The following is a 25,447-nucleotide window of genomic DNA, read 5'->3' on the forward strand; positions in this document are numbered from 1 at the left end:
CTTCATTTATTACAGGAATCGGCACAAAAAATCCACAATATACAATATCTATAGAGTTACATATGTCTCATTCACACTCTTGGCCATGAATGACTTTAAATAATCAAGAAAGTTAAAAAAATTCAGAATAAAATGTTTTAGGTTAACAGTTATCAAATTATTGTCTCAAACTAAATCACTGTGCAATGGCAAATGATTGCTGAAGTATTTCTCTCTCTCCTACCCAGTTTGCCATTACTGGAAAAAAAGTCTCACAAGAAAAGTGGGAAGGATAAAAATTCTCTAGATTAAATACCAATAAGGAAGATAAATTATTAATGTTATAAAGTACTGATTTAATTGCATTACAAACATTGCTATAATAAAAAATTAATGACTCCTTGTCGTCATGGAGAACAAACATTAGTGGTCAAGTTTAAACTATTTAAAGAGTTGGTTTACAGCAAAGCTAATATATGTAATCAGACTTATTTGGAAAAAAATAAAACAATTTAGCAAATACTCCAGATAATTACTGTCCTTGATTTTTGACAGATGATCAATATTCCATAGACCAAGAACTAAATCAAATATCCTAAGGACTATCTACATAATTCCTACATGACACAGATACAGCCTGTAAAACCCTAAAAGAATAAAACTGAAGCAGGTTGAGGTCTGGGAAAATAGTATAGTAGGTTCATATAGTTATTTATTTATTTTGTAAACTGCCAGCCAATGGCTCGATCTCCTTTTGGCACCATAGAAGCAACAATCAATTCATGTGTCACAGTATTTTCAGGGTTTTATGATTAAGATCCATATGTGTTTATGAAAACAAGGTTAGGAGCACACCAGATATAAACAAGCTTTTTTCAGTTGGGCTTTTATAGTACTAGCATCTTTCCATCTTATTTTCAATCAACTTAAGCTGCTGAGTAGCTTAGGAGGTGGTGATAGAGGATAAGGCAAATATAGCAGACTGAGGCCAGCAGAGATTTAAAAATCTGGCTTATTAATTACAAGGTGGAATAGAAGATATATTTATATTCAGGCAGCTTGTGTTCTTAGATAAGGTTCCTCTTGGCTTTAAAAAGCCAGGTGTCTGAAAACATGTTAGAAGGTGTAGTAGGTTGAATAATGACCACCCAAAGATAGGAAGTCCTAATCCCTGGAATTTGTAAACATTACCATATTTAGTAAAGGGGTCTTCACAGATATGATTAAGTATTTTGAGATGAGGAGATTACCCTGGATTATCGAGGTGGGCCCTAAATGCCATCATAAATGTCCTTAAAAGATAAAGGCAGAGAGAAATTAACATAGGCAGAAGAGAGACACCCACACACACAGAAGGTAATGTGAGGATGGAGGCAGAGACTGGAGTGACAGGGCCACAATCTCAGGAATGTCATCAGATACCAGAAGCTGGAAGAAGCAAGGAATGGATTCTCCCACATAGTCCTGGGAGGAAGTGTGGCCCTGCCGGATTTCCGACCTCTAGCCTTCTGTGAGTGAATAAATTTCCACTGTTTTAAGCCACCAAGTTTGTGGTAATTCATTACAGCAGCCTCAGAAAACTAATACATAAGTCACTAAAAACTTGGTTGCCTGATACATTACCATTAGAGGCAAAAAAGATACAGATGACAAAGCTGTCTCTACATGTGATAAGTCCCACACAGGTCCCCATCCCAGTCTGAATGACCTCTTTCAGCATTAGTTGTGCTTACCTACTCTAGAAATTTCTTCATCGAGGCCATTCAATTTCTGGTCAAGAATGGCTGAATGAGACTCCAAATTGCTCATGTATGCCTGATATTTTTGAACATCTGCTTGTAAGGAAGCTTTCAGTTTTCTCAATGACTCTAGGCGATTCTTTAAAAGAAGAGAAAGTGCGATTAGTTATTCTCGTCAATAATGATGCCATACTTTACTTGAAAGTTAAAGCAGTATTATTTAAATTCATCTTAGAGAAAGGTAAATTAGTTTCCTTTTCACTTTTAGAGGGAGTCAAAAAAACTAAAACGGTAGCTTACTGTTATTACCCAATTAAGAAGATGTACGTACTTTTCAGAAGTCAGTTTGGGACAGAAAAAGTCCAGGGCCAGAATGAAAAAGAACAAACATTTAAAATCTGTTATTTTACAGAACAGCCTAGGGGCTTCCGCAATATAAAACACAAAATAAAATTAGATATCTGGATATTATCATTTAGCTTTTAGAAAGACCTGTGGATACAATATATTATATAAACCCATTTATTACCATTCCCTTTCCACTAACTACAAAACTCAGGGCGTCTTGTAATTAGTGCTCCCTAGACGTATATAGCATGCGGACCTTGTTCTAAAGATCTTTTTGGTCTTATGTAAATAGGTAAGACTCTTTCATCATATTCTGAACACTATTAGTCCAAGACTGACAGATCACAAGGGAAAACAAAGCTCTAGGGATACCAAACATGTTTTCATTAGGAGTTCTGTCCTATGTAAAAAAAATTAACTTTTAAGAAGCTTATTTTTTTAACGTATTATTTTAAAAAATAGATAAAGAAACAGCTGGTGTTGTCCAAGGAGACCCAAGAGTATAAGTAAGTGTATAAGCCTGTTGAAGATAAGCATGTTTACTAACCGGTTCTTTTTCTCTTTCTTGTTCCAATCTTGCAATCTGTTCATTCAATGCTCTGTTTTTTGCTGCTAATGATTCCAGCTTGGAAGCATCTACATTAAATAAATCCTCTGGAGAAAAAACCCAGAAACTTCATAAGGTCTCAAATCTGCCTAAAAAATTCTCCCCCAGGTTTTTATCATTGCTCTCTCCCTCACTTCCTCTAGTCTCTACTCAAAACATCCCACTGAAGGACATCCTACCGTCTGTAAAAGTGCAACCCTTCCCTTTGGTCCACCACACTCTCTACCTCCCTATCCTACTTCATTTTCCTCCGGAGCACTTATCACCATTTGACTTACAGTTGTTCATTTGATTATTGTCTCTAATAGAAGGTAAGCTCACAAGGGCAGAGATTTTTACCTCTTATTCATTACTGTATCCTCGGTGCCTACATGGTGGCTGGTATACAGTAAGTACATAATAAATATTGTTTGAATAAATGAATATAATTCATATGCTTAATTAATTATAACACAATATCAAAGATGCTTTCAGTGTTAGATCACTATGAATTTTCCTCTTAAAAAAAAAGACAACATCATTTTCTTTGCTCCCCTTCTCATATGGACAAGCTGAAATTGTCCCGCTTCTTTTTTTTTTTATAAAATATTTATTTACTTATTTGGTTGCGTTGGGTCTTAGTTGTGGCTCGTGGGCTCCTTAGTTGTGGCATGTGAACTCTTAGTTGCAGCATGCATGTGGGATCTAGTTCCCTGACCACGGATCAAACCCGGGCCCCCTGCATTGGAGTGCAGAGTCTTAACCACTGCGCCACCAGGGAAGTCCCTGTTCCGCTTATTCTTCAGGAAAGTATATCCCACGGAAACAAAAGAGAATGCTTTCACTTTTTGTGCTAATAGTGGCAGGGTGATCTCCTATTTTGATTGATTCCATAGTCTTTGGAGGATCGCTTTACACGTCTTAAACTTATCTATTTTACCTACCACTGTGGCATTTTATATACAAGACTATTACAAAAAAGGAACAACAATGTAAAATAATACTCTGGAATATTTTAAAGTTAGCCAGTAAATACCGAATGTCACTAGATTAGCTAAGTGGAAAAATAATTTCTTTCTTTGGAAATATCATAGCCCATTAACTATGTGACATAAATTTTGAAAGAGACCATAGATCTTTTGACTAACCAGTACTTTAATTTCTAAAATAATAAAGCAAGGATATCACAGGGATATCATCCCTCAAGAGGAATAACATTTGCTGATTATATTGTGCTCCAGGTAGCACATTTGACATTTTATAAACATGGCCATCTAATCCTGCAAAACTTTGTTAGAAAGGTTAAGTAGTTTGTTAACGTCACACAGCCAGTAAGGGGTCATGCCTCAGGTCTGACTCCAACACCAGTATTCTTTCTGCTTAACCTTTACTCCTCTCCACCAAAGAAACGGTTATGATAAAAATCAGGAGGCATCTAAACGCATTTACATTAGGCATAGTAAGATGGGCTACAACTCCTTGAGTGGAGTTAAATGACCCAAAGCAAGCACTCTAGGAATGAGAACACTTACTCAGCTTGGACTGCAACTCTGCATTCATCTCTTCAAAGCTGTCGGCACCAGTCATGAAACTCTCATAGCATTTTATGGTGTAGTCCAAAAACAACTGATTGGGTTAAGCAGATTTAAAAACAAAGCGATGATTCTCTATTTAGTTTATTTCACTTTTCTAAGTAGAAATTTAAATTTGAATTAAAAAAATAAAAGTCAGGAACACTAAGTGGTTACATGAACTCCTGTAAATGAGATACAAACCTAGGGAATATCATTAATTATGCTGCACAGATTTACTCAGTCTGCTACTTCTATAGTGAATAATAAGGATGAAAAGAATACTTCAATTTGGATAAAGGTGATACTTAGTAAATGGTTAAAAAAAACCCATATCTTCAGAATTTTGAGAAGGTTAGACAAGGAAGCTTATTAATAAATATAATTCAACATAAAATGTAAACTTGAGCATCTTTAGGGATAATCTAACTAATTAAAAATTTAAATGAATTGCTGATCATTTAAGTCTAATTAAACTGACAAGATCTAGTTGTGAAAACCAGAACATAATTAATAAAGGCTATAATTTACATTGTAACTTCATGCTAAAACATGGCATGGTTAGTAGAGATCTAAACACTAGACTATTAGTACTCTTAATATTTATCCAAGAGAAAATAATACTCTATTTTGCAATTCTGAGGTGTTTTGCTTACTGAAGATGTGTACTTTGTTAGGAGGCAAGGATGGCTGATCAGAATTTTACACAGCCAGATGAAGTACACATCCCTCAAGATAAACCAATTCCCTTTGTGCTGATTCTCTGCTTACTAAACAATCTTCTTACTACTTGGTTGATACTGAAGGGGTGCCCTGAATAGGGGGTATGAGTATTTCTGTAACTGGAAAGATGTGTCACTGGTGGTAAATTAATACATTTTTATTCTTTTTCAGATGTGAATTTGGTACGAGTGAATGTTTCCTTAAGTTTGGTCAATTGTGATTTTGCAGGTTTAAAAAAAATTGAATTTCTAGATCTACAAAGCTGAGGCTCAGAATCTGATGAAGTTGGATACTTCGGTAACTCTTTTTAATTAAATTTAAAATTAATTTTTACTTTAAAATTAAAAATAGCACTTTATAATTTCCCAAGTGCTTCTCTATATATTGTCATCTGAAATAACAGCTAAAATAGCAAGAATAACTTTTACTGTTTTAACATTTAGGATGAATATCAATAAATTTAATATTTAGTCATTTAGTAGGTATTATAATTTTATTTGGGTGAGAACTGAGGCACCAAAAAATCTAGTCTAGTACACATATTGCAACATGGGAAGAGAATTCTCTCAAGAGGATCAAAGGCTTTCTAGCTGCTTCTCCAGAAAGGATCACTGATGAAGTAGTAATGGGGTATGATATTCTTTGTTTGAAAAAAAAAAAAGCAACACTACCATGCCAGTCAGTTGATACATCTTTCTATTTGAACTATTTCCCAGGTAGTAATAAAAGATGAAGCTGAGGTTATTTCCACTTTCTTTTTATGACAAATGCTCCAAAGAGTGAAGAACAGAGAATTTTTTTTTTTTTTTTTATCTTTAGAGTCCTACATAGTAGGACCTATATATGCTATAGGAACTATATATGCCGGGGACATTAATGTTTAATCTCAATACTATAAATTTATTCCTTGGAGTTGGTGTTTGCTCCCTTTGGATATATAAATTTATGTATTTTAGGAAATAGGGTAGGGTTAGTTACATAGTTAAGGCTCCAATACAGGATGGTTTGGGAACCAATTTAGACCATCTATTTACTTTTATCTCAATCACTTTTGGAAGTGGCAACTCGTAAGTGCAATATGCCTAACTAAAAAGCCAAAACAAACAAAAAACCCACATGCCATCTATTTAAAGACCCAGTCTTTCAGGCTTTGTGTTGACAAAATACTATATTACAATAATGATGCCAGTATTGATACCTTCGTTATAAAAGATAGGGGAGAAAGAGAAATATTACATCTGTACATATAACAATAACGTTATGACGTAATTCTAATTGCATTGCTTTTTTAACTTACTTAAAATTTACAAATTTCTGTTCCTAGTTACTTTTAGGAAACTACAATGTGATTTCAAGAGTAATTCCATTGACTAATATTTCCCAAAATCAGTTTTAGCAGATTTTTCAGGAAGCAAAAAGCCAAGTTCTACAAAAGAATATATCACTTTCAATAATAACACATTTAGTTAATATTAAGATAACTCTAATGTTTACAGTAATGTAAGGTACCTTATTATGCATAATTCCATCTTCAGTTTCTTCTCCCCAAGGCTGGCCATCATCAAATAAAGGTGAGCTTTCTTTCATGGCATTATGTAACTATTTAGTACACAAGCAAAATATTAAGTTGATTAAGTTTCTGAGGAAAACACATAGCTTTCATGTTTTGTCAAATTTGTTTTCAGTGTCATTTTTAGGAGCATTCACATTACTGCCTGACAAAGTCTCGTGAGAAGTTATTCTTTTAAACCTTAAAATATAATCCTTTTTATATTTTAGTAACTAAATCCCTTAGGATTAAAAAAGGATGGGCTCCATGTTTAGTTCTATTCTATAGTGAAAAATATGCTGATCTTTTTTATACACTTATTGAGAACATATACACACATTTAAAAAAAATTTTTATTTTATTTATTTTTGGCTGTGTTGGGTCTTCGCTGCTGCGCATGGGCTTTCTCTAGTTGTGGCGAGCAGGGGCTACTCTTCGTTGAGGTGCACAGGTTTCTCATGGCGGTGGCTTCTCTTGTTGCGGAGCACGGGCTCTAGGCACGTGGGCTTCAGTAGTTGTGGCACGTGGGCTCAGTAGTTGTGGCACGTGGGCTCAGTAGCTGTGGCTTGTGGGCTCAGTAGCTGTGGCTCGTGGGCTCTAGAGCACAGGCTCAGTAGCTGTGGCACACAGGCTCAGTTGCTCTGTGGCATGTGGGATCTTCCTGGATCAGGGCTCAAACCCGTGTCCCCTGTGTTGGCAGGCAGACTCTCAACCACTGCGCCACCAGGGAAGCCCCCTACACACGTTTTAATGCAATTCTGAGAATCCAAAACAGAACTGCCACAAAAGGTAAGCCAAAAGTAATTATTTCTCTTTCATACAAACTCAATTTTGGTGCCCAAATGTTATCTATTGCCTCCTTCAGACTGTATAAGCATGCACTTTAGATTGAATTTTACAATATAAAATCTTCAGAAAGGGGCTTCCCTGGTGGCGCAGTGGTTGAGAGTCCGCCTGAGGATGCCGGGGACACAAGTTCGTGCCCCCGGTCCGGGAAGATCCCACATACCGCGAAGCAGCTGGGCCCGTGAAGCCATGGCCGCTGAGCCTGCGCGTCCGGAGCCTGTGCTCCGCAACGGGAGAGGCCACAACAGTGAGAGGCCCACGTACCACAAAAAAAAAAAAAAATCTTCAGAAATACAAATACAAATATTTAACCTTGAAAGTGATAACAGATAATAAATTATAGCAAACATTCAGATGTTATAATTAACAAGCTAAAAGGAAAATGCCTAAAGGTTTTTAAGGCACATAAATTCCATTTTGGAACACATGTTTTTATAACTTGTTTTAGAAATATAACCTTTTAAAAATAAAAGAAAATTAGAAAATTTAAATGAAATTGCTATAAAATGTAAAGATATCAACGTATATCTAATATAATGAAGACTAAACTCTACAAAAATGGACTATGCATTAGGAGTGTAAAAGAAGAATGTGGTTTCTGTTGAAAATATTTCTTTACATTTTCTTACCCTAGTATTCATATATAGATAGGATTGCTGAGTGGGGATACTGTCCTTAGTCTAGAGTAGCTTGTCCTATCTGCTCCTTTCCTATTCCAAAGGCGCTCATTAGACCTTTTGTATATCTAGGGTGGATGCAGGTAAGCTCTATCAACTCATCCTTTACCTCTTCTTCCCTTGACAAGGCCTCAAGTGACAATCAGATTTAATTAAGTCTTAAAGACATGTAAGGCAGAGCCCAAGATGAAGAAAAGAATCTCATATCTTATCATCAGGGTAGATAAAGACAGAGTTTCTGTTGCCTTGTCAAAGGTCCTTGTGAAAGCTCTTGCTACTCTGCAAGGTTCAAGGAGAGCCTTACAAGGGACAAACAGATCCCCAGGAACTATAGGAAAGACTCTTACTACAATAACTAGATCCCCAGGAACTATAGGAAAGACTCTTCTGTACTGAGAAGATTTGGTTGAAAATGTTTCAACCTGAAATTGGATAGAGATAACCAGAAATATGGACTTGAGTAATCATTTTTTACCCAGAGGTGGCATTTACCAATAAAATACTACTCCTTCATATTATAAAAGGGTATTATATTATAAGAAAAGAAAAGGACTCAGAGGGATTTGAGATGAGTAACGCCCTAGCCCACTTTGGTTATTAACCAAAAGGTTAATCACAGAGCTAGTGGAGCAATATGCACCCTCCTATTCATGTTCCTTGGTGGAGGGGAGACGGGGCAACTTTGGCAAAACTCCTATCACTCAAACACCGTAATAAGGATGTGCTTATAAGCTCTGTGCTAAGAGGCATAATGAGAGAGAAGAAATAAAACTTTACTTACAAAACATTAACAAACTGAATTCAGGAGTATAGCAAAGGAATAACCAACAATGAACAAACAGAGACTATTAGGGAACCAATATCCTATCATGTCATACCAACAGGTTGAGAAAAACAATCATCTCAATAGATCCTGTAAAAGCATATGATAAGGTTCAATGATTATTCTTGATAAAAATTAGAAAGAGGCAGATAAGCTTCAACATGAAAAACATTATCTTCTATCTGGAAATATCACAACTAAATGATAAAACAGAAAAATTTTTGTTTGAAAACAGTGGTACCAACAGAAATCAATCAAGAACAGTAATAATTAGGCAATTCAATAAGAGCAGACAACTATAGGTCAATATCCCTGATGAGAATATAGAGGCAAACATTTTCAATAAAATATTAGCAAACCAAATTCAGTAGCACTTTGAAAAGGTCATTCAACATGATTAAGTGGGGTTTATCATGGGATGCAAGGATGGCTCAATGCATGCAAATCAATAAGTGTGATACATCACATTAATAGAATAAAAAAACCAAAATCATACAATAACTCAATAGAAAAAAAGTATTTGACAAAATTCAACGTCACTTCATAATAAAAACTCTCAAACTGTGTATACAGGAAATGTACCTCTACATAATAAAGCCCATATATGACAAGCCCACAGCTAACATTATACTCAATGGTAAAGAACTGAAAGCTGTTACTCTAAGATCAGGAAAAAGTTAAGGATGCCCACTGTTGCCACTTTTTTTTTTTTTTTTTTTTTTGCTGTACGCGGGCCTCTCACTGTTGTGGCCTCTCCCGCCGCGGAGCTCAGGCCCCGGACGTGCAGGCTCAGCGGCCATGGCTCACAGGCCCAGCCGCTCCGTGGCATGTGGGATCTTCCCAGACTGGGGCATGAACCCGTGTCCCCTGCATTGGCAGGCGGACTCCCAACCACTGTGCCACCAGGAAAGCCCCACTGTTGCCACTTTTATCCAACATAGTACTGGAAATCCTAGCCAGAGCAATCAGGCAAGAAAAATAAAAGGCATCAGAATTGAAAAGTAATAAGTAGAATTATCTCTATTTGCAGATGACATGGTTTTATATACAGAAAATCCTAAAGCCCCCTCAAAAGCAAACAAACAAATAAAACCTGTTAGATCTAATCAACAAATTCAGTAAATTTGCAGGATACAAAATTAAAATACAAAAATCAGTAGTGTTGCTATATACTAATGACAAATTATCTGAAAAAAGAAAAAAGGAAAATGATACCATTTACAATAGCATCAAAGCAATAAAGGAATAAGTTTAACCAAAGAGGTGAAAGATCTCTACACTGAAAAGTACAAGACAGGGCTTCCCTGGTGGCGCAGTGGTTGAGAGTCCGCCTGCCGATGCAGGGGACATGGGTTTGTGCCCCGGTCCGGGAAGATTCCACATGCTGCGGAGCAGCTGGGCCCGTAAGCCATGGCCACTGAGCCTGCGCGTCCGGAGCCTGTGCTCTGCAACGGGAGGGCCACAGCAGTGAGAGAGGCCGGCGTACCACAAAAAAAAAAAAAAAAAAAGTACAAGACACTGATGAAAGAAACTGAAGACACAAATAAATGGAAAGATATCCTGTGTTCATTGCTTGGAAGAATTAATATTGTTATAATGTCCATATTATGCAAAAGCATCTATAGATCAATACAATGTCTATCAAGATTCCAATGGCATTTTTTAAGCTGACTAGAGAAAACTATTTAAAAATCTATACAGAACCACAGAAGACCACAAGTGGCCAAAGCAATCCTGAAAAAGAACAACAAAGTAGGAGGCATCACACTTTCTGAATTCAAGCTATATTATAAAGATATAGCAACCAAAACAGTTATGGTACTAGCATAAAAACAGACACATGGACCAATGGAACAGAATAGAGAGCCCAGAAATAAACCCATGTATATACATCAACGAATATTTGACAAGGGAGCCAAGAACATTCAATGGTGAAAAGACAGTCTCTTCAATAAATGGTGATGGGAAAACTGGATATTCACATGTAAAAAAGAATGAAGCCAGAACACTGTCTTACACCATTCAAAATAATTAACTTGAATTAGACTTGACTTAAATGTAAGACTCGAAACTATAAAACTCCTAGAAGAGGAGGTGTCAGTGCAGCCACTTCTCACTAGGCACTCTGATCTTAAGTGCCAGGTGCGAGGCCTCGGCATGAAGCACCCTGTGAACAAGTGAAACTAGATGAAGCACAGAGGAAAAGAAAAAAAAAAGCAAGCTGCTAACCATCTGAAAAAAATGCCTCTGCGACCAGCCCATCCCAGCGGGAAAGTTGCACAATCCTCTTAGATAGCCTCAACCACCAGAGGGCAGACAGCAGAAGCAAGAACTATAATGCTGCAGCCTGTGGAACAAAAACCACATTCACAGAAACACAGACATGAAAAGGCAGAGGGCTATGTACCAGATGAAGGAACAAGATAAAACCCCAGAAAAACAACTAAAGGAAGTGGAGATAGGCAACCTTCCAGAAAAAGAATTCAGAATAATTATAGTGAAGATGATCAAGGACCTCGGAAAAAGAATGGAGGCAAAGATCGAGAAGATGCAAGTAATGTTTAACAAAGATCTAGAAGAATTAAAGAACAAACAAACAGAGATGAACAACACAACAACTGAAATGAAAACTACACTAGAAGGATTCAATAGCAGAATAACTGAGGCAGAAGAACGGATAAGTGACCTGGAACACAGAATGGTGAAATTCACTGCTGCAGAACAGAATAAAGAAAAAAGAATGAAAAGAAATGAAGACAGCTTAAGAGACCTCTGGGACAACATTAAACACAACAACATTCGCATTACAGGTGTCCCAGAAGGAGAAGAAAGAGAGAAAGGACCCAAGAAAATATTTGAAGAGATTACAGTTGAAAATTTCCCTAACATGGGAAAGGAAATAGCCACCCAAGTCCAGGAAGTGCAGAGAGCCTCATACAGGATAAACCAAGGAGAAACATGCTGAGACACATAGTAATCAAATTGGCAAAAATTAAAGACAAAGAAAAGTTATTGAAAGCAGCAAGGGAAAAACGACAAATAACATACAAGGGAACTCCCATAAGGTTAACAGTTGATTTCTCAGCAGAAACTCTACAGGCCAGAAGGGAGTGGCATGATATACTTAAAGCAATAAAAGGGAAGAACCTACAACCAAGATTACTCTACATGGCAAGGATCTCATTCAGATTCGATGGAGAAATCAAAAGCTTTAGAGACAAGCAAAAGCTAAGAGAATTCAGCACCATCAAACCAGCTTTACAACAAATGCTAAAGGAACTTCTCTAGGCAGGAAACACAAGAGAAGGATAAGACTTACAAACACAAATCCAAAACAATTAAGAAAATGGTCATAGGAACACACGTATCGATAATTACCTTAAACATGAATGGATTAAATGCTCCAGCCAAAAGACACAGGCTTGCTAAATGGATACAAAAACAAGACCCATATATATGCTGTCTACAAGAGACCCACTTCAGATCTAGGGGCACACTCAGATGGAAAGTGAGGGGATGGAAAAAGATATTCCATGCATATGGAAATCAAAAGAAAGCTGGAGTAGCAATACTCATAGCAGTTAAAATAGACTTTAAAATAAAGAATGTTACAAGAGACAAAGAAGGACACTACAAAATGATCAAGGGATCAATCCAAGAAGAAGATATAACAATTATAAATATAAATGCACCCAACATAGGAGCACTTCAATATATAACGCAACTGCTAACAGCTGTAAAAGAGAAAATCGACAGTAACACAATAATAGTAAGGGACTTTTAAAACCTCACTTACACCAATGGACAGATCATCCAAACAGAAAGTTAATAAGGAAACACAAGCTTTAAACGACACAATAGACCAGGCAGATTTAATTGATATTTATAGGACATTCCATCCAAAAACAGCAGATTACACTTTCTTCTCAAGCGTGCACAGAACATTCTCCAGGATAGATCACATCTTGGGTCACAAATCAAACCTCAGTAAACTTGAGAAAACTGAAATCATATCAAGCATCTTTTCTGACCAAAATGCTATGAGATTAGAAATCAATTACAGGGGAAAAAATGTAAAAAACACAAACACATGGCGGCCAAACAATACGTTACTAAATAACCAAGAGATCACTGAAGAAATCAAAGTGGAAATCAAAAACTGCCTAGAGACAAATGACAATGAAAACACGACGATCCAAAACCTATGGGATGCAGCAAAAGCAGTTCTAAGAGGGAAGTTTATAGCTATACAAGCCTACCTCAAGAAAGAAGAAAAATCTCAAATAAACAATCTAAACTTAAACCTAAAGGAACTAGAGAAAGAAGAACAAACAAAACCCAAAGTTAGCAGAAGGAAAGAAATTATAAAGATCAGGGCAGAAATAAATGAAATAGAAACAAAGAAAACAATAGCAAAGATCAATAACACTAAAAGCTGGTTCTTTGAGAAGATAAACAAAATTGAAAAACCATTAGCTAAATGCATCAAGAAAAAGAGGGAGAGGACTCAAATCAATACAATTAGAAATGAAAAAGTAGAAGTTACAACAGACACTGCAGAAATACAAAGCATCCTAAGAGACTACAAGAAACTCTACGCCAATAAAATGAACAACCTGGAACAAATGGACAAATTCTTAGAAAGGTATAACCTTCCAAGACTGAACCAGGAAGAAACAGAAAATATGAACAGACCAATCACAAGTAATGAAATTGAAACTGTGATTAAAAATCTTCCAACAAACGAAAGTCCAGGACCAGATGGCTTCACAAGTGAATTCTACCAAACATTTAGAGAAGAGTTAACATCCATCCTTCTCAAACTCTTCCAAAAAATTGCAGAGGAAGGAACACTCCCAAACTCATTCTATGAGGCCACAATCACCCTGATACCAAAACCAGACAAAGACACTACAAAAAAAGAAAATTACAGATCAATATCACTGATGAATATAGATGCAAAAATCCTCAACAAAATACTAGCAAACAGAATCCAACAACACATTAAAAGGATCATACACCATGATCAAGTGGGATTTATCCCAGGGATGCAAGGATTCTTCAATATATGCAAATAAATTAATGTGATACACCATATTAACAAATTGAAGAATAAAAACTGTATGATCATCTCAATAGATGGAGAAAAAGCTTTGGACAAAATTCAACACCTATTTATAATAATAACTCTACAGAAAGTGGGTATATAGGGAACTTACCTCAACATAATTAAGGCCATATACAACAAACCGACAGCAAACATCATTCTCAATGGTAAAAAAGTGAAAGCATTTCCTCTAAGATCAGCAACAAGACAAGGATGTCCACTCTGACCACTATTATTCAACATAGTTTTGGAAGTCCTAGCCACAGCAATCAGAGAAGAAAGAGGAATAAAAGGAATACAAATTGGAAAAGAAGTAAAACTGTCACTGTTTGCAGATGACTTGATACTATATAGAAAGAAGCCTAAAGATGCCACCAGAAAACTAGTAGAGCTAATCAATGAATTTGGTAAACTTTCAGGATACAAAATTAATGCACAGAAATATCTTGCATTCCTATACACTGATGATGAAAAACCTGAAAGTGAAATCAAGAAAACACTGCCATTTACCACTGCAACAAAGAGAATAAAACACCTAGGAATAAACCTACCTAGGGAGACAAAAGACCTGTATGCAGAAAACTATAAGACACTGATGAAAGAAATTAAAGATGATACCAACAGATGGAGAGATATACCATGTTCTTGGATTGGAAGAATCAATATTGTGAAAATGACTATACTACCCAAAGCAATCTACAGATTCAATGCAACCTCTGTCAAATTACCAATGGCATTTTTTACAGAACTAGAACAAAAATTCTTAAAATCTGTATGGAGACACAAAAGACCCCGAATAGCCAAAGCAGTCTTGAGGGAAAAGAAATGGAGATGAAGGAATCAGACTCCCTGAGTTCAGACTATACTACAAAGCTACAGTAATCAAGACAGTTAGGTACTGGAACAAAAACAGAAATATAGATCAATGGAACAGGATAGAAAGCCCAGAGATAAACCCACGCACCTATGGTCAACTAATCTATGACAAAGGAGGCAAGGATATACAATGGAGAAAAGACAGTCTCTTCAATAAGTGGTGCTGGGAAAATGGGACAGCTACATGTAAAAAATTGAAATTAGAACACTCCCTAATACCATACACAAAAATAAACTCAAAACGGATTAGAGACCTAAATGTAAGACCAGACACTATAAAACTCTTAAAGGAAAACATAGGAAGAACAATCTTTTTTTTTTTTTTTTTTGGCGGTACGTGGTCCTCTCACAGCCATTGCCCACGGGCCCAGCCGCTCCGCGGCACGTGGGATCCTCCCGGACCGGGACACGAACCTGCGCCCCCTGCATCGGCAGGTGGACTCTCAACCACTGTGCCACCAGGGAAGTCCAGGAAGAACAATCTTTGACATAAACCATAGCAAGATCTTTTTTGATCCACTTCCTAGAGTCATGGAAATAAAAACAAAAATACACATATGGGACCTAATGAAACTTAAAAGCTTTTGCAAAGCAAAGGAAACTAAAAACAAGACGAAAAGACAACTCTCACAATGGGACAACATATTTGCAAATGAATCAATGGACAAAGGATTAAAATCCAAAATATATAAACAGCTCATGAAACTCAATACTAAAATGAAAAAATGGACAGAAGACCTAACTAGGCATTTCTCCAAAAAAGACATACAGATGGCCAAGAAGCACATGAAAAGCTGCTCAACATCACTAATTATTAGAGAAATGCAAATCAAAACTACAATGAGGTATCACCTCACACCAGTTAGAATGGGCATCATCAGAAAATCTACAAACAACAAATGCTGGAGAGGGTGTGGAGAAAAGGGAACCCTCTTGCACTGTTGGTGGGAATGTAAATTGATACAGCCACTATGGAGAACAGTATGGAGGTTCCTTAAAAAACTAAAAATAGGGCTTGCCTGGTGGCGCAGTGGTTGAGAGTCCGCCTGCTGATGCAGGGGACACGGGTTCGTGCCCCGGTCTGGGAAGATCCCACATGTTGCGGAGCGGCTGGGCCCGTGAGCCATGGCTGCTAAGCCTGCGCGTCCGGAGCCTGTGCTCCGCAATGGGAGAGGCCACAACAGTGAGAGGCCTGCATAACGCAAAAAAAATAAAACAACAACAACTAAAAATAGAATTACCATATGACCCAGCAATCCTACTCCTGGGCATATACCCAGAAAAAACCATAATTTAAAAAGACACACACACCCCAATGTTCACTGGAGCCCTATTTACAATAGCCAGGTCATGGAAGCAACCTAAATGCCCATCGACAGACGAATGGATAAAGAAGATGTGGTATATATATACAATAGAATATTACTCAGCCATAAAAAGGAACAAAATTGGGTCATTTGTAGAGACGTGGAAGAATCTAGAGACTGTAACACAGAGTGAAGTCAGAAAGAGAAAAACAAATACTGTATATTAACGCATATATGTGGAACCTAGCAAAATGGTACAGATGAACCGGTTTGCAGGGGCAAAACTGAGACAAAGATGTAGAGGACAAATGTATGGACACCAAGGGGGGAAAGCGGCGGCAGGTGGGGGTGGTGGTGTGATGAACTGGGAGACTGGGATTGACACGTATACACTGATGTGTATAAAATGGATGACTAATAAGAACCTGCTGTATACAAAATAAATTTTAAAAAAATGCCTCTGCACCTCAGTTCTTGTGGAGGTTGGCATCTTCAGTGAAGTCTCCTATTGCAGGAGGACCTTCAAGATGGTTGATGTAGAGATTACCTTCCTCCCCACAAATACATCAGAAATACATCTACAGGGCTTCCCTGGTGGTGCAGTGGTTAAGAATCTGCCTGCCAATGTAGGGGACACGGGTTCAAGCCCTGGTCTGGGAAGATCCCACATGCCGCAGAGCAACAAAGCCCATGCACAACAACCACTGAGCCTGCGCTCTAGAGCCCACAGGCCACAACTACTGAGCCCATGAGCCACAACTACTGAAGCCCATGCACCTAGAGCTCATGCTCTGCAACAAGAGAAGGCACTGTGATGAGAAGCCTGCGCACCGCAACAAAGAGTAGTCCTTGCTTGCCGAAACTAGAGAAAGCCCGCACAGTAACGAAGACCCTAAACAGCCAAAAATAAAAATAAATAAAATAAATAAATTTATAAGAAGAAAAAAATACATCTACATGTGGAACAAGTCCTACAGAACACCTACTGAATGCTGGCAGAAGACCTCATACTTCCCAAAAGGCAAGAAAATCCCTACGTACATGGTCGTGTGGCTGAGAGGGTCTTGGTGCTCCAGCCTGGTGTCAGGCCTGAACCCCCGAGGTGGAAGAGCCGAGTTCAGGACACTGGACCACCAGAGACCTCCCGGCCCCAAGTAATATCAGCGATAGCTCTCCCAGAAATATCCATCTCAATGCTAAAACCCAGCTCCACCCAACAGCAAGCTGGGCACCCCATGAGAAATAACTAGCAAGACAGGAATACAACCCCACCCATTAGCAGAGAGGCTGCCTAAAATCATAATAAGGTCACAGACACCCTAAAGCACACCACCGGACACGGTCCTGCCCTCCAGAAAGACAATGTCCAGCCTCATTCACCAGAACCAACGTTACCCACTGGAGGCAGACACCAAAAACAACGGGAATTACAAACCTGCAGCCTGCGAAAAGGAGACCCCAAATACGGTAAGTTAAGCACAATAAGAAAACAGAGAAATACACAGCATGTGAAGGAGCAAGGTAAAAACCCATCAGACTAAACAAATGAAGAGGAAATAGGCAGCCTACCTGAAAAAGAATTCAGAGTAATGACAGTAAAGATATCCAAACTCCTGGAGATAGAATGGAGAAAATACAAGAAATGTTTAACAAAGGCCTAGAAGAACTAAAGAGCAAACAAACAATGATGAACAACACAATAAATAAAATTTAAAATTCTCTAGAAGGAATCAAAAGCAGAATAACTAAGGCAGAAGAATGGATAAGCGACCTGGAAGATAAAATAGTGGAAATAACTACCGCAGAGCAGAATAAAGAAAAAAGAATGAAAAGAATTGAGGACAGTCTCACAGACCTCCGGGACAACATTAAATGCACCAACATTCAAATTATAGGGGTCCCAGAAGAAAAAGAGAAAAAGAAAGGGACTGTGAAAATATCTGAAGACATTATAGTTGAAAACTTCCCTAATATGGGAAAGGAAATATTCAATCAAGTCCAGGAAGCACAGAGAGTTCCATATAGTATAAATCTAAGGAGAAACAAGCCAAGACACATATTAACCAAAGTATCAAATATTAAATACAAAGAAAAAAATATTAAAAGCAGCAAGGGAAAAGCAACAAATAACATACGAGGGAATCCCCATAAAGTAAACAGCTGATCTTTCAGCAGAAACTGCAAGCCAGAAGGGAGTGGCAGGACACATTTAAAGCGATGAAAAGCAAGATTACTAAACCCAACAAGAATCTCATTCAGATTTTTAATTTTTTTTATAAAAGAGATTTCCCTTTTTATTTTTTATTATTATTATTTTTTTGTGGTACGTGGGCCTCTCACTGTTGTGGCCTCTCCCGTTGTGGAGCACAGGCTCCGGACACACAGGCCCAGTGGCCATGGCTCACGGGTCCAGCCGCTCCACGGCATGTGGGATCCTCCCGGACTGGGGCACGAACCTGTGCCCCCTGCATCAGCAGGCAGACTCTCAACCACTGCGCCACCAGGGAAGCCCCCTTTTTATTTATTTAAATTAATTAATTAATTAATTAATGTCTGCGTTGGGTCTTCTTTGCTGTGCGCGGGCTTCTCATTGCGGTGGTTTCTCTTGTTGCGGAGCACGGGCTCTAGGCACGTGGGCTTCAGTAGCTGTGGCACGAAGGCTCTAGAGCTCAGGCTCAGTTGTGGCGCACGGGCTTAGTTGCTCCATGGCATGTGGGATCTTCCCAGACCAGGGCTTGAACACGTGCCCCTTGCATTGGCAGGCGGATTCTTAACCACTGCGCTACCAGGGAAGCCCCTCATTCAGATTTGAATGGAGAAATTAAAATGTTTACAGACAAGCTAAAGTTAATAGAATTCAGCACCACCAAACCAGCTTTACAACAAATGCTAAAGGAACTTCTCTAGGCAGGAAACACAAGAGAAAAAAAAGACCTACAAAAACAAACCCAAAACAATAAAGAAAATGTTAATAGAAACATACATATCAATAATTACCTTAAATGTAAATGGATTAAATGCTCCAATCAGAATACACAGACTGGCTGTATATATGCTGTCTACAAGAGACCCACTTCAGACCTGGGGACACTTACAGACTGAAAGTGAGGGGATGGAAAAAGATATTCTACGCAAATGGAAATCAAAAGAAAGCTGGAGTAGCAATTCTCATATCAGATAAAATAGACCTTAAAATAAAGACTGTTACAAGAGACAAGGAAGGACACTGCATAATGATAAAGGGATCAATCCAAGAAGATATAAAAATTGTAAATACTTATGTACCCAACATAGGAGCACCTCAATACATAAGGCAAATGCTAACAGCCATAAAAGGGGAAAATCAACAGTAACCAATCATAGTAGGGGATTTTAACACCCCACTTTCACCAATGGACAGATCATCCAACATGAAAATAAATAAAGAAACACAAGCTTTAAATGACAGGTTGGACAAGATGGACTTAATAGATATTTATAGGACATTCTATCCAAAAACAACAGAATACACTTTCTTCTCAAGTACTCATGGAACATTCTCCAGGATAGATCATATCTTGGGTCACAAATCAAGCTTCGGTAAATTAAAAGAAAAATGAAATCGTATCAAGTATATTTTCCGAGCACAATACTATGAGACTAGATATCAATTATAGGAAAAAAACTGTAAAAATTAAAAACACATGGAGGCTAAACAATACCCTACTAAATAACCAAGAGATCACTGAAGAAATCAAAGAGGAAATCAAAAAATACCTAGAAACAAATGACAATGAAAACACGATGACCCCAAACTTATGGGATGCAACAAAAGCGCTTCTAAGAGGGAAGTTTATAGCAATACAATCCTACCTCAAGGAACAAGAAACATCTGAAATAAACAACCTAACCTTACACCTAAAGCAATTAGAGAAAGAAGTACAAAAAACCCCCAAAGTTAGCAGAAGGAAAGAAATAATAAAGATCAGATCAGAAATAAATGAAAAAGAAATGAATGAAACAATAGCAAAGATCAATAAAACTAAAAGCTGGTTCTTTTAGAAGATAAAGAAAATTGATAAATCATTAGCCAGAGTCATCAAGAAAAAAAGGGAGAAGACTCAAATCAACAGAATCAGGAATGAAAAAGGAGAAGTAACAACTGACACTGCAGAAATACAAAGGATTGTGAGAGATTACTACAAGCAACTGTATACCAATAAAATGGACAACCTGGAAGAAATAGACAAATTCTTAGAAAAGCACAACCTTCCAAGACTGAATCAGGAAAAAATAGAAAATATCAACAGACCAATCACAAACACTGAAATTGAAACTGTCATTAGAAATCTTCCAAGAAGCAAAAGCCCAGGACCAGATGGCTTCACAGGTGAATTCTGTCAAACATTTAGAGGAGAGCTAACACCTATCCTTCTCAAACTCTTCCAAAATATAGCAGAGAGAGGGAACACCCCTACGAGGCCACCATCACACTGATGCCAAAACCAGACAAAGATGCCACAAAAAAAGAAAACTACAGGCCAATATCACTGATGAACATAGATGCAAAAATCCTCAACAAAATACTAGCAAACAGAATCCAACAGCACATTAAAAGGATCATACAACATGATCAAGTGTGGTTTATCCCAGGCATGCGAATATTCTTCAATATATGCAAATGAGTCAATGTGTTAAACCATATCAACAAATTGAAGGATAAAAACCATATGATCACCTGAATAGATGCAGAAAATGCTTTTGACAAAATTCAACACCGATTTAAGATAAAAACCCTCCAGAAAGTAGGCAGAGAGGAAACCTACCTCAACATAATAAAGGCCATATATGAGAAACCCACAGCCAACATCGTTCTCAGTGGTGAAAAAGTGAAACCACTTCCTCTAAGATCAGGAACAAGACAAGGTTGCCCACTCTCAACACTATTATTCAACACAGTTTTGGAAGTTTTCGTCATGGCAATCAGAGAAGAAAAAGAAATAAAAGGAATCCAAATTGGAAAAGAAGAAGTAAAAATGTCACTGTTTACAGATGACTTGATACTATACATAGAGAATCTTAAAGATGCTGACAGAAAACTACTAGAGCTAATCAATGAATTTGGTAAAGTAGTAGGATACAAAATTAATGCACAGAAATCTCTTGCATTCCTATACGCAAACGATGAAAAATCTGAAAGAGAAATTAAGGAAACACTCCGATTTACCATTGAAACCTAGGAATAAACCTACCTAAGGAGACAAAAGATCTGTATGTAGAAAACTATAGGACACTGATGAAAGAAATTAAAGATGATACAAACAGATGGAGAGATATAGCATGTACTTGGATTGGAAAAATCAACATTGTGTAAGTGACTATACTACCCAAAGCAATCTACAGATTCAACGCAATCCCTATCAAACTACCAATGGCATTTTTTACAGAACTAGAACAAAAAATTTCACAATTTGTATGGAAACATGAAAGACCTCGAATAGCCAAAGCAATCTTGAGAAAGAAAAACGGAGCTGGAGGCATCAGGCTCCCTGACTTCAGACTATACTACAAAGCTACAGTAATGAAGGCAGTATGGTACTGGTACAAAAACAGAAATATAGGTCAATGGAATAGGATAGAAAGCCTAGACATAAACCGACGCACAGAGGGTCACCTTGTCTTTGATAAAGGAGGCAAGAATATACAATGGAGAAAAGACAGCCTCTTCAATAAGTGGTGCTGGGAAAACTGGACAGCTACATGTAAAAGAATGAATTTAGAACACTTCCTAACACCATACACAAAAATAAACTCAAGGGCTTCCCTGGTGGCGCAGTGGTTGAGAGTCAGCCTGCCGATGCAGGGGACATGGGTTCGTGCCCCGGTCCGGGAGGGTCCCACATGCCGCAGAGCGGCTGGGCCCGTGAGCCATGGCCGCTGAGCCTGTGCGTCCGGAGCCTGTGCTCCGCAACGGGAGAGGCCACGGTGGTAAGAGGCCCGCGTACCGCAAAAAAATAAATAAAATAAACTCAAAATGGTTTAAAGACCTAAATGTAAGGCCAGACACTATAAAACTCTTAGAGGAAAACATAGGCAGGACACTCTATGACATAAATCATAGCAAGATCCTTTTTGACCCACCTCCTAGAGAAATGGAAATAAAAATAAACAAATGGGACCTAATGAAACTTAAAAGCTTTTGCACAGCAAAGGAAACCATATACAAGATGAAAAGACAACCCTCATAATGGGAGAAAATATTTGCAAACGAAGCAACTGACAAAGTATCATTCTCCAAAATATACAAGCAGGTCATGTAGCTCAATATCCAAAAACAAACAACCCAATCGAAAAATGGGCAGAAGAGGTAAACAGACATTTCTCCAAAGAAGATATACAGATTGCCAACAAACACATGAAAGGATGCTGAATATCACTAATCATGAGAGAAATGTAAATCAAAACTACAATGAGGTATCACCTCACACCGGCCAGAATGGCCATCATGAAAAAATCTACAAACAATAAATGCTGGAGAGGGTGTGGAGAAAACCCTCTTGCACTGTTGGTGGGAACATAAATTGATACAGCCACTACGGAGAACAGTATGGAGGTTCCTTAAAAAACTAAAAATAGAACTACCATATGACCCAGCAATCCCACTACTGGGCATATACCCTGAGAAAACGATAATTTAAAAACAGACTTGTACCACAATGTTCATTGCAGCAGTATTTGCAATAGCCAGGACATGAAGGCAACCTAAGTGTCCATCAACAGATGAATGTTTAAAGATGTGGCACATATATACAATGAAATGTTACTCAGCCATAAAAAGAAATGAAATTTAACTATTTGTAGTGAGGTGGATGGACTTAGAGTCTGTCATACAGAGTGACGTAAGTCAGAAAGAGAAAAATACCGTATGCTAACACATATATATGGAATCTAAAAAAAAAAAAAGGTTCTGATGAACCTAGGGGCAGGACAGTAATGAAGATGCAGATGTAGGGAATGGACTTGAGGACACGGGGAGGGGGGAAGGGTACGCTGAGACGAAGTGAGAGAGTAGCACTGACATATATACATTACCAAATGTAAAGTAGATAGCTAGTGGGAAGCAGCTGCATAGCACAGGGAGATCAGGTTGGTGCTCTGATACCACCTAGAGGGGTGGGATAGGGAAGGTGGAGGGAGATGCAAGAGGGAGGGGATATGGGGATATATGTATACATATAGCTAATTCACTTTGTTATACAGCAGAAACTAACACACCATTGTAAAGCAATTATATTCCAATCAAGATGTTAAAAACAAAACAAAACAAAGTCCTAGAAGAAAACATAGGCGGTAAGCTCCCTGACAGTGGTCTTGGCAATGATTTTTTGGGATTTGAGACCAAAAGCAAAGGCAACAAAAGCAAAAATAAACACATGGGACTATATCAAACTAAAAGGCTTCTGCAGAGCAAAAAAATGATCAACAACATGAAAGGGTAACCTACGGAATGGGAAAAAATATTTGCAAAGCATTTATCTGATAAGGTGTCAGTATCCAATATCCATAAAGAAGTAATACAACAATAGGCGAGAAATAATGAAATTAAAAAAATGGGCAAAGGATCTGAGTATACATTTTTACTAAGATATTCAAATGGACAACAGGTACTCAACATCACGAATTATTAGGGAAATGCAAATCAAAACCACAGTGAAAACCTCATGCCTTTGAGTATGGCTTACATAGAAAAGACAAGAAATAAATGCTGGTAAAAATGTGGAGAAAAGGGACCCCTTGTGCACTGTTAGTGTAGTTGTACATTTGTACAACCACCACAGAAAACACTGGTTTCCATGGAGGTTCCTAAAGAAATTAAAACTAGAACTACCACACGGTGCAACAATTCCACTCTAGGTATGTATCTGAAGGAAACAAAATCACTATGCTGAAGAGATTCCTGTACATATATGTTCACTGCAGCATTATTTACAACATGGAAACAGCCTAAGCATCTACTGACAGATAAATGGATAAACAAAATGTGGTATATGTGTATATATATACACACATACACATATGTACACACAATGGAATACTATTCAGCCATAAAAAGAAGGAAATCCTGCCATTTGTGACAACATGGATGGACCTTGAGGGCAGTACTCTAAATGAAATAAGTCAGACAGAGAAAGACAAATATTACATGATCTCACTAACAGGTGGAATTTTGAAAAAACAAGCCAACAAAAAGAGATATTTGTGGTTACCAGAGGCAGGGGGTTAGGGAGTAGGAGAACTGGATAGAGGTCAAAAGGTACAAACTTATAGCTATAAGATAAATAAGTCCTGGGAATGTAATATACAACATGTGTATACACCAAACACTACTGTTTGGTATATTTGAAAGTTGCTAAGAGAGTAGATCATAAAAGATCTCATCATGTGGAAAAAAACCATTTTTCTTCCTTTTTCTTTTTGGCATCTATATGAGATATGGATTTTAACTAAAGTTACTGTGGTAATCATTTGGCAATGTAAGTCAAATCATTACACTGTACACCTTAAATTTACAGTTCTGTATGTCAATTATATCTCAACAAAATTAAAGAAAAAAAAAAACCAAGGGGAAAAGATGGGTTATCCAATAAAAGGTATTGAGATATATGAATGAGCCATTTAGAAAATAAAATTGCCTTTTCTTTAACGTTAAAATTAATTGCAGATGGTTTAAGATTTAAACACAATACAAAGAAGCCATAAAAATACTATGGATAAAAGCAAAAGCACTTTTTAAAAAACATGGGAGTAAAGGAGACCATCCTAAGTGTGGCTAATTACCTAGGATTCTGTTAAGTGGGAAAGAAAGCATAAGAAACCTATGAATGCTCTCTCATTGATTCTTACATTGTTATAGTGTTCAGTTGCACTACCTCAAGCAAATTAAGATAGGAAGGAGAGGATTTCAATCTATGCCTCCAAGTCTATGTAATGGACTTGGAGGCATCTCAAGAGGTCCCTCCCCGATAGAAGCCAAAGCAGGTACTCCATACAGAAGCTCCTGTGTCACTGTGGAAATGCTATCTCCCTAAAACATAACAATGACCTAAGCTGCTTAGGCAAACAAGGGTAAGGTGTTCTAATGACAATAGTGGTATTTGGAGGGAAGAGCAGAGAGGTGGTTACCCAATGTCCACGTGTATCACTGAGGAGAGGCAAACTGAACGCATAAAAGTTATACATAAAGTTCAATAAAACTTAAGTTCTGTTAATGGACTATGGTAGTGGATTTCTACTTCTCTCTTGAAAATTGGTGGTGCTGAATGTACCAGTGCATCTC

General features: G+C 37.7%; 1 protein-coding gene across 2 annotated transcripts in view; it reads right to left on the reverse strand.

Moving 5' to 3' along the window:
* The window catches only part of NDC80 (NDC80 kinetochore complex component), a 61,829-nt gene that overhangs the window by 27,661 nt on the left and 8,721 nt on the right, over positions 1 to 25,447 (reverse strand). For both annotated transcript variants that reach the window (XM_089894957.1, XM_022551354.3), the window contains 4 exons: positions 6,456 to 6,545; positions 4,185 to 4,278; positions 2,614 to 2,720; positions 1,713 to 1,857 (listed from right to left, as the gene is read on the reverse strand). In XM_089894957.1, coding sequence (XP_089751083.1) covers positions 1,713 to 1,857; positions 2,614 to 2,720; positions 4,185 to 4,278; positions 6,456 to 6,545 — 436 coding nt within the window. The remainder of the gene's footprint in view (positions 1 to 1,712; positions 1,858 to 2,613; positions 2,721 to 4,184; positions 4,279 to 6,455; positions 6,546 to 25,447) is intronic.

The sequence above is a fragment of the Delphinapterus leucas genome, chromosome 14 (assembly GCF_059928025.1).
Source record: "Delphinapterus leucas isolate spDelLeu-1000000601 "Yukka" chromosome 14, BTC_Dleu_Yukka2, whole genome shotgun sequence".
Lineage (NCBI taxonomy): Eukaryota > Metazoa > Chordata > Mammalia > Artiodactyla > Monodontidae > Delphinapterus > Delphinapterus leucas.